Source organism: Sturnira hondurensis, unplaced genomic scaffold, assembly GCF_014824575.4.
Source record: "Sturnira hondurensis isolate 20B ecotype Veracruz unplaced genomic scaffold, ASM1482457v3 Scaffold0014302, whole genome shotgun sequence".
Taxonomy (NCBI): domain Eukaryota; kingdom Metazoa; phylum Chordata; class Mammalia; order Chiroptera; family Phyllostomidae; genus Sturnira; species Sturnira hondurensis.
In genome coordinates, this window is record NW_028086933.1 from 7,130,666 (window position 1) to 7,141,314 (window position 10,649).

General features: G+C 40.7%; 1 protein-coding gene across 1 annotated transcript in view; it reads left to right on the forward strand.

The window, feature by feature from the left end:
- The window catches only part of SLC16A9 (solute carrier family 16 member 9), a 63,523-nt gene extending 58,613 nt beyond the window's left edge, over positions 1-4,910 (forward strand). Inside the window, exons 5-6 of the mRNA XM_037062739.1 lie at positions 3,355-4,269; positions 4,660-4,910. Of these exons, the coding sequence (XP_036918634.1) occupies positions 3,355-4,269; positions 4,660-4,838 (1,094 nt within the window). The 3' untranslated portion in view covers positions 4,839-4,910. The remainder of the gene's footprint in view (positions 1-3,354; positions 4,270-4,659) is intronic.
- The last annotated feature ends 5,739 nt before the right edge of the window (positions 4,911-10,649 follow it).

Sequence of the window (10,649 nt, forward strand, 5' to 3'; positions counted from 1 at the left end):
AGAAGTAGAAAAAACAAGATAGAGAACCCAGAGCAGTTAGTTGGAATGTAGTTTCAAGTATGTGGAATATGAGAATAGGTATGGCAACTTAAAGGCCAGTAGGTCTTACCTATACTATACATTTTCTGCACAGGCACTGTAATGTAGTAATAAACACAGACCCTGGAGCCAGGCCTGGTTTCAATCCTGCCTGTGTCATCCACTGGCTGTCTGGTGATTGCAAATTAGTTAACTTTTCTGTTAATTGTTGAGCCTCAGTTTTCTGAACTGTAAAGTGGGAATAAAGTAGTCCTTATTACACTGGGTTATTGGGAATATTGAAGGAGTTATTGTGTAAGGCACATGTCAAGGGTTCTGAAAGTATCAGCCATTTTGGTTATGACCTAGATTTCCCTGCATGTCCAGGTTTATTTGTGCTAAAGACTTTGAAGATTGTGTGCTGCTCCTGCTTCTCACTCCGTCTAGGGGAGAGAGCCTGTGGGCTTGGGCCATGGCACGCTGAATCTAAACTGGAGCTACTGTGGACAGTCGAGATTTGGCGGAATTAAGGAGTTTTCAGTTTCAACTCACAGGGATCTAGGCGAGGCAAAATTGGGGAGAGGCAGGAATCCTCTGTGTTAGTCCATTCAGGTCGCTATAACACAGCACCGAGACTGGGCAGGTGGCTTGTGAACAATAGAAATGTATTTCATAGTTCTGGAGGCTGGCAAGAACAAGGCACCTGCAAGTTCGATGACGGCCCACTTTCTGGTTCCTAGATGGCTGTCATTTCACTGTGTCCTCACAAGGCTTCAGGAGGGGAGAGGAGCTCTCTGGGGTCCGTTTTACAAGGGTATTAATCCCATTCACGAGGGATTAATGACCTCATCACCTCCGGAAGGCCACACCTCCTAACGCCATCTCCTTGGGGGCTCAGTTTCAGCATGTAAATTAGGGGGAACGCAAGCATCCAGTCTATAGCATCCCACTGCAGTGAAAGAGATGACAAGCAAAATAAAATTACAGTAGAATTTTTTTAAATTGAAAAGAAACCAACAGTGAAAATACTTGAAATATTGTGACCTTTTTGAAAGAAAGCAACATGGGTGTGACATGAAGGGTCTGGGGACTCGGTCTTGCTCCATGGTGAACAGGGGTCAGTAGACTAATGTCCATGGCCACATCTGGTCTGCTGCCTGTTTGGGAACAGCTCACAAGCTAAGCACAATTTTTTGCATTTCTGTATAGTTTTTTTTTTAAATCAAAAGAAGATTATTTTATGGCACAGGAAAATTGTATGAAATTCCGATTTCAGTGCTCATAAATAAAGTGGCATTGGAACATAACCGTGCTCACTCCTTTACAAACCTTCTCTGACTGCCTTCGTGTTTCAGGGGCAGAGTTGAGCATTTGCAACAGAGGTTGTATGGCCCACTGTGGCTTAAATATTCACTCTCTGGGCCTTTATAGACAAGGATTATTGATCTCTGGTATGAATAGTTAATCAAAGCATGAGTGTGTCTTTTACTATCTCAGCTTCCTTGAACATCTATTAACATTTTCCCACTTTGAGAATATATAATTTAGATGTGCATGGAAGCATAATTCATCCTTTATTTCACTTTACCCTTTACACTGATGATTTTTAAATTAGAGGTTTCTTTTTGAAAATTAAAAAGTATGCTTTTCAGTTTACACCATTCCGCGAGAAAGCTCTGAGTTACTTTTTATTGCCCTGAAAGACTTTCTGCACCTTTCTAAGCTTCGGCTGCGTTTTGGTGGGAGGCTGAGGAAACGTGCTGTCACGTACTTAACACGTCATAGATATTCAATAAACTTTAGTTGATTGATTTAATATGTCTTCCTGATATTTCATGATGTTGAGAGCTACACTTAGTAGTTGGTGGACAATGGAGAAGTTGCCTGTTTTTCTCAAGTTGAGGTCAAAATATAGAACTTGCAAAATGCTACTAGTATTTCTAAGTATCTAATCATATGTCACTTTTGTAGACTCTGTACAAAGGAATTGTGTTAGAAATGTCAGTGCAGTGCAGAAGTACGTGACAGTGCTATTTTCCATTCTCTCAGTTTATTTTACGAAGTGCTTTGAACTTGTGAAGTATGTGCCACTTTAAAAAACATAAGGGGAGGATTAAATTTGTCTACTTACGATACTTACTATCTTACTAGCCACAAAAAGATATTCTTTTAGCCGCCATTACATTAACACGAGCTATTGACATTTCATGCAAATAATTTGGGGGGGATTATTAAACAGTTATTTTTTTTAAAGGCTAGAAAGAGACAACTGTGGTCCCAAAGAAAAATGTGTTCCTCCAAGTCCAAGGCAAAGTCATTTGGTTGTTTGTAGGAATTTTTGATCAGAAGGGTTTTTGCTGCAGGGACAGCGTCCTGTTGGAGTTCTGAAGTAATTTGGCACTGATCATTTTACAAGTATGATCAACCTATTTATCTGTTTTTAACAGATGGAATTACTTTCTCCTGCTTTTTCATGTGACTTTTTCAATGATATTTAGAATTTAAAATGCTCAATTTTTTAAAAGTTGAAATTAGAATTATATGAAAATACTTGAGATTGATTAGACTGATGTGACACACCATTCCTGTGTGTTTAGGGTTATTATGAAACATGAAAAAAAAAACCCTGAAGAATTTACAGTGTTTCGAGGATGTGCAGACCAGGCATATTCTGTGATTTAAATACCCCATCAAATTCCACTTTACTCTTACTCTGTTCATAGTTTAGTAATGCAAATTATTTATTCTGGTGATTCAGCCATGGATTTGAACTATCACACCATGACAAATATCCCCTAAAAATTAAAATATATTCTTTATCTCAAAACTAAAATATATTTGCTTTTTCAAAGGGAATAAACATATTCTGTGCATGGAGCCTGCACATAAGTGCAAAAAAGTTAGTTGCGTAAGGTGTTTGTTAAGAATATGGGCTCCAGGATTGAGTGTGACTCCTACTTAAGGCCATTTACAGCTTTGTGTCCTCTGGTAAATTTTTCAACCTTTCTAGCCTCAGGTCACTTCATGTGTAGGTTGGGGATAATTATAGGACTTACACAATATGATAATTATAGGGATTAAACAAGATTGTGCAATGCAAAGTGCTTAATACTGTCTGAACTACAAATGCTAATTCTTAAATAGTCTATCAGTATTACTGTAATTGTTGCTATTGTCACCACCTTTACTATCCTTTTAATATCTCCATACTTCTGCATGAAGGCACAGGTGAATGCCAGTGTCAAAAAGAAATGGAGCCCTGATACTGGAAATCCTTGTCCTGAATGTCCTAGGTTGTGAGAGGTGAAGAATGAACAGTGTCCATTTTCTTTGCAGGGTCCAGCGTTGGACTTTTTATATACGCTGCTCTACAGAGGCTGCTGATTGAGTCCTATGGACTGGATGGATGCCTGCTGATTGTGGGTGCTTTAGCTTTAAATATATTAGCCTGTGGCAGTCTGATGAGACCCCTCCAGTCCTCTGATTGCCCTTTGCCTGAAAATGCTCTAGAAAATGTACCAGATAGATGCTCCACTTACAGTGAAAAAGAAAAGAACCTAGAAGAGAGCATAAGCGTTCTTGAAAAGAGCTGCAGCAGTGAGACAGGCAAGAGCCCTTTAGCCAACGGTCACTGGAAAGGGGAAAGCCGGCTTCACAAAACCCTGATGACAACGGCACACGGCACGAGAGAGACTGAGACGTACAAAAAGAAGGTTGCAGAACAGACATATTTTTGCAAACAGCTTGCCAAGAGGAAGTGGCAATTATATAAAAACTACTGTGGAGAAACGGTGGCTCTTTTTAAAAACAAAGTATTCTCCGCCCTCTTCATCGCTATCTTTCTTTTTGACATCGGAGGGTTTCCACCTTCGTTACTTATGGAAGATGTCGCAAGAAGTTCCAATGTGAAAGAAGAAGAGTTGATCGTGCCTCTGATTTCCATCATTGGCATCATGACAGCTGTCGGTAAACTCCTTCTGGGGATACTGGCTGACTTCAAGTGGATTAACACCTTGCATCTTTACATAGCCACCTTGATAGTCATGGGCCTGGCCTTGTGTGCTATTCCGTTCGCCAAAACTTACATCACCTTGGCAATACTTTCTGGGATCCTAGGGTTTCTTACTGGTAATTGGTCCATTTTCCCCTATGTGACCACGAAGACTGTGGGAATTGAAAAATTAGCCCATGCCTATGGGATACTAATGTTCTTTGCTGGACTTGGAAATAGCCTTGGACCACCAATTGTTGGTAAGATATTTATCCTAGCCAACCATCCATCTTACTGTTCTTCCTTGTGACTTCACCAGATATAGCAGTTCGGGTTGTAATAATAGCACAGATTTGCACAAAATAAATCTGCACAGTAATGGTTTATTCAGAATCACTTGGCTGTAGTTTAAAAGCCAGTATTCTTGCTCAGGGATTTGTGTTTATTCTTTGATTGGGAGAAACCCAAAACTCCTGCTTCTTGTGCAAATTTTTGAGAATTTCTCCTTTTCCAATTCCCAGTAGGTCACTATGCGAGTAGATAGAATATATATTCTAATACTGAGTGCATATAAAATTGATGAGATTAGAGTAAGGGCTTTATATTCATACTATTTTATGAAACTCACTGTTTTCTTATTCTCTTTCCAGGTTGGTTTTATGACTGGACCCAGACCTATGACATTGCATTTTATTTTAGTGGCTTCTGCGTCCTGCTGGGAGGGTTCATTCTGCTGCTGGCGTCCTTGCCCCCCTGGGAAACATGCAACAGGCAACTCCCCAAGCCAGCTCCAGCAACCTTTCTGTACAAAGTTGCCTCGCATGTCTAGAGGAACATTGGAAAGCAGTGCAAGACTGTTTTTCACAGTGAAATTTCACTGTGGCTGGTTCTGAATGAATTTTTTTTAAAGCAAAAACATATCCTATTCTCTATGTAGCCTCTATCTCCTGCATTTTTTTCTTTTTTCTTTCCCCCCCCCAAATGGGACTATTTTGTTTTGCTATTATTCGTGAGTTCTTGACATGGTAGAGATTTTGGCCAGCCTCAGAGAACCTCCTCTGTGTAAAGAAATAATTTCTCTGAAGGCTTCATTAGTTGCATTGCAAGGCACCGCAAGGGGACTCCTGTTTCAAAACTGCAGGCGGCATGATGAGTTAGGTGTCTAGGCCATTAGGGACGAGCTCTCTCTTCTCTAAGTCAGACCAGCGAGGAAATAGAAGATGTTGAGCCAGTCAAAAAATGAAAGTACTTCCTGGAACAGCCCTAAGAATTGCCATGGAGCAAACTGACCGTTAAAAAAGAAAAAGCTATTTTAAGTTACAGTCACTGGTTCCATCATTCGATTTCATTGACTTTGGTGAAGCAACCACAGGTTTGTTGCCCGTGGAGCATCATGCATTTGCTGAGACGCAGGTGATCTCCAAACAGAGGGGGAGTCGCCGCTGCCTTTCTTCATGGTTGGCCACCCTAACCTCCCGTACTTTTGTCTGTCAGCACCTATTCAAGCTGACGTTTCCCAGGAAGTGCTGATTGTACCTGTTTCCAAATTGGAAATGCATATTTAAACCATTCCGTTCTGGCAAATGGGCAACATCCATTTGCTTCGGGCACAGTGGGGATGAATGGCAAGTCCTGCCTTTCTTCTCCATCTATCTGCTACCATCACATTTTACCACTACCACATTTTAATTCAAGGGCAGAACCACAAAGTGTGTGTGTGTGTGTGTGTGTGTGTGTGTGAGAGAGAGAGAGAGAGAGATGTTCTGAGCCTGTGTGGGACATAGGAAGGGGAAAGGGCAATAAGAAGTTGATACCCTGATCCAACTTCATTCATTCTTAAGAAAAATGTTCCAGGAAGAAACTCAATGTTTAATAAATTAACATTTTTCTAAAGCAATGTTTTAAAAACTTTTGTATGCATCAGAATCCTCTATAGATCCTTTTAAAAACATACCACTCTTGGAAACTCTAATTTTGTAGTTCTAGGCTGTTGGCCAAAGATCTGTATTTTTGACGGATTCTTAAAGAGATTCTGATAATACAGTCTGGGTTGGGACTGTTATAAAACTGGCACAACATTTATTCCCATAATTAAAAAACAAACAAGAAGCCACTGAGGCGACAGGTTTTTATAGGTAGGCAAGTGTGGTTTTTAAAATAAGAGGCACTCTTTCCATTGTGCCAAAATTATTTTTTCACTTTTGAAATATGTAAGAATAGCTCATATGTCTATGTTGCCTTTCTTCTAAGGCACCTGAGGCACTTCATGAAAGCGAATCCCCACAACTCCTCGTTGAGGCGGGCAAACAGTGCTTTCCTATGCAGTAAACCTGGAGTAAGGGCAGTTTCGGAACAGAGTCCATCCTACTCGGTAAGGAAACAACAGAGCTCCGAAGTGCCTCGGACTTCTGCTCTCTGCTCAGACTTCGGGAAAGTTTTCCGTACCTCATTTTTCAGTCACTGTCAAAGGTGGTAGATAAAATTAGTGACATTAAACCAATAGAACTACGTGTTTCTTGTGTTGAAAGTTCCTCTTGCCAATATTACATTCAGAAAGTCCAATAACCTGATAAAGTTTAACTTTTATGAATTCCCCATGTCCATCCATGTTGATAAATGTCCAGATGTATTTGTGTGTATTAAGGTCATCCGATGTGTGCATTATCCATTGTCTGGGGGATGAATTTTAAGGAACAATAAAATATTTTTGTTTGTTTTGCATCAGTTTGGTTGTTTATTCTCTTCTTAGCCAGTCTCCCTCCCCACCCCCAAGTTAAATAATGTGACACTTCGCTTGAATGTAAAACATAACTTACCTGGTTATGTCTACTTTGGTCTCCAGAATTTGATGGTTGGACATTATTATATGCAAAAGTCAATTTGCTAAGTTTTTTTAACTGTTGTCTTCTGAAAATCTATTATATCAGTCCTGGAGAATTCTTTTGAAAAAGAGGGGACAGATTTCAAGATTCTTAATGATGATCTCGTCAGTCAGTAATACAATATTGTTTATCCCTACTCATAGCCCTGTGAGGTGGGGAGTATAGTGGTCATTGTATGTTTCAAAACATAATTGTCATGGTTTGGACAACATACATAAGTCAATTCCAAAAGGAATTAGAAAGGTTTGCTTTCTAACATGGCTAGGACATGGGACCTAGCTGGGAGGGTTGTATAGAGATGTCATGTTTACTTAAATGGTTATTTTATAACTTGCCCATTTCTTAAAAATTAGTCTTTTAAAAACACGCTTAGTAATGGAATTATATTGATTAGAATACAATCTTTTGTGACTCAAAAGATATTTCTGGACACTGCAAGTGTTTTGGGCTGAGCTGGGGGAAGGTGTAAACTCAGACAGTTTACCAGGGACGGCCTCCCCGACTTTAATGCTGTCTCCCTTCTCTTTTCAGCCTCTCTCTCTGGCTTCCCCTAGGAGTCAGTTGGTGATCTAATTTTCTGTAGGGTGACCGTGCCATCAGGGGGTAAGGCTCAGACGCCAACTTTTAAAGGCCTCAGGAGGAACAATACCCAAGACGCAGGAGTTCCAGCCCTGGGAGGTCGTGACCGAGTGGCATGTCGGTCCTTTTCCTGGCTGGAAAGTCCCATGACCTCAGAGGGCCTTCAGCTCTGAATGTAGGATTATCTTAACTCAGGACACCCCAGGAAATAAAGGAGAACTCTAATTTTAAGGAAAGAGTGTCTCATTTTTTTCTTTTACTTAGAACGAGTATTATATTGAACGTGTAAAATACACAATACACATTAGCAGTGCCAGATGATTTCTCCTTCATAATAGCAGTCGGGGCATGTTGCTCTGCAGTCAGTTGTGTTTGAAGGATGCCAGTTAATCAGATGACTCCTTAATTAATAAGTCAAACCACAAGTGGGTAAAATGATCAGAAATCTATGAATGTGGAGCTACTATTCGGAGATGCAGTATGCATACTTGTTCAGGGTGTGATTTCTGCGTTCAGTTGTAGCCCACTTGGGTGACTGTGAGCAAATTATTTAGTCTGTCAAAGCCTCAGTGTCTTCACTTCTCAAGCATGTCACAGGGCCATTGTGGGAATTAAATAAACTAACCTATATAAATGCCTGGCACATGCTGAGTAAATATTGGCTGTTATTATCTTTGCTCTTCTTCTTTAGTGTTTGTCTCCCCAATACCCGAGGAAGACATTCCTGGGCACGGGTGTGGGGCAAATGTTTACCCTGAAGGGCCTCATTTAGAAGAGGAATAAGGAGCCTTTTAGTGTCCCTACCCAGTATAACTGCCACAGCTCTTGCCTTCTCCCAATCACATTCATGTCAGAATCTTTTATCCCTAAGCATCCACAACTCAGCACTTTTCTTTTCTGGAATTGCCATTCAGAAGCTGTGACACAAAACAAAACACAGGCTGTTCTTCCACACATCAAATAGAATCTTCTTTGTAAAGTGAATTGCTATGGGAATTTGAACGTGTTTTTTTTTCCCCCTGAGCTTTGAGGAAGGCAGACCTGAAGTTGGGCAGAAAACAAAATGCCCCATTTGTTTACTGATCACTAATTAGTGTCAGCTCAGGGGCCTTACCTCACTGCCTTCCCAGCATGCCTTTGAGGTTTACTCTCCAGGGAATGTAATTCTTCGCCAGGTCTTCTGGGATTCTATTCCTAGCAGGTCTCCATGACGTTAGTTCCTTTTTCCTACATGTATTCCTTATCCTAAAGGGTCCTTTGCTTTTATCCTCTCTCCTTGCAAAGATTTAAAAATATGTGTGTATATATATTTTAAAGTGGAATCAGTTTTTTCCAAGTGATAGACTCAAACCTTTGGTTAACAATTGTCAAGGTGTTACCAATGGTCAAGACCTTGTTTCAGGACCTGAGGCATCCCAGTCTTTCCAGAAAGACCTGAAAATTATCAATCTCAGGGCTGTTTTAGGCAAGAGGAAGCCTCCATTCAGCTGGGCTTCTTCAGGAAGTTCAAGGTAGACTTTCTCTGAGGGTTATTAGCTTTGCCTTAGGGGACATTGCCTATCCCATCATCCTCTGGGGAATCTTTGAGAAGGGCATGGACTTTGTAATAGAGGAGACAGTAGTTTAGTGTCCAGTTAGCTGGAAACAGAGGAAAGATCCCTCCTCTCCAGGACTGTACAGTTCAGTGTGGGGTAGGTGGTGACCGGAATGCACTGGGGACAGTGCTGTAAACGGAGGTGGACTGTAAGCCACAGAGACTAGAGAAGAAAGTGGGTCTAAATCTCTCTTCACAAGCCTTCAGCTTACAGGAGAGAGCCAAAGCTGAGGCCGAAATAGTGAGTAGGAGTTTCATCTTACTTGACCAGTAGGACTCACAATGGGTAGAGGGAGGATAATGGATCAGTACTGGCAAGAGATGGAAGGACTTTCTCTGCTGTGCTCAGGAGTTTGAGTAGAATACTGAGAATCCGTGCAAGAAAGCTTTTGGTGTTACGATTGCAGTAAAATTAAGTGTGGAGTTGAGGACTTTCGGTAAATATATGTAACATGTAATTACCATCTCAACCAGCATTTTTACCACCCTAGAAATTGTCCTTAGGTTTCCCTCCACTCAATCCATAACCCCCAAGAGTAAAAAATCTTTTAATTTATGTCACTAAGTATTCATTGTGCCTGCTCATGAACTTCATATAAATGAAATAATTTAGAATCTACTCTTTTGTGTCTGACTTCCTATGTTTAACATAGTTTTTGAGATTAAGCCATGTTTGCCAGATGAAATATATCATGCCCACTTAAATTTGAATTTCGGATAAACAAATAATAATTACTGGTGAAAGTATGTTCCATGAAATATTTGTATTTTTACTTGATGAGTCTGGTGAGCCATTTAATCTATATTGTTGTGTTTTTAGTAGTTCATTAAAAAATGCTAAGTGGCACTTTACAGCATGAATGTACCGCAGTTTGATATTTTTTCTCCCATTAATGGATATTTAGGTTGTTTTGGTTATGAATGAAGCTGCCATGAAAATTCCATAAAAGTCTTTTTGTGAGTATAAATTTTTATTTGTTTTGGGACATACACCTAGAAGCAGAATCGCTGGGCTGAGAGGTAGAAATGAATTTTTTTGTTGGAACAAACTCTAAGTCTTTCATTTTACACTCCGTGGAAGAGTTCTGAGCTGAGGAGTGATGCGGTGGAATTTGCATTTTAGAAATATCCCTCTGGTGGTAATATCAGGGAAATGTAGGAGGCAGGGTGTGAACGGAGGCCCAGAGGCTACTAAGGGCCCCTTCGAAGTCCAGTGAAGGTATTAGATACTTGAGTTGTGGCAGAGGAGACGATGATAGAGAAATTTGGGGGGTTAACCCGATAGGCTCTTAATGCATCGTCAGTGAGAGGTTAAGGGAAGGGGGGAGTCAGCACGTATGGTTTTCCTGACAGGGCCTTGCTGAGAATTGGTAGGGACGGTGTCTGCTTTATGACGAAGCTGTGTTTAGTACGGTGTCACAGCACAGTAGGCTGCAGATCAGTTTTTTTTCCCCCTGACTCGTAGGGACCATGCCTCTGAGAAGAAGCTCTTTCCTCGTAGAAGCACCTGGAAGTCTGGGAAATCTCGTGAAGCTCTTTGCATTCAGATGGGATGCAAAGCCATTCCGTCCACACTCTGTCACCC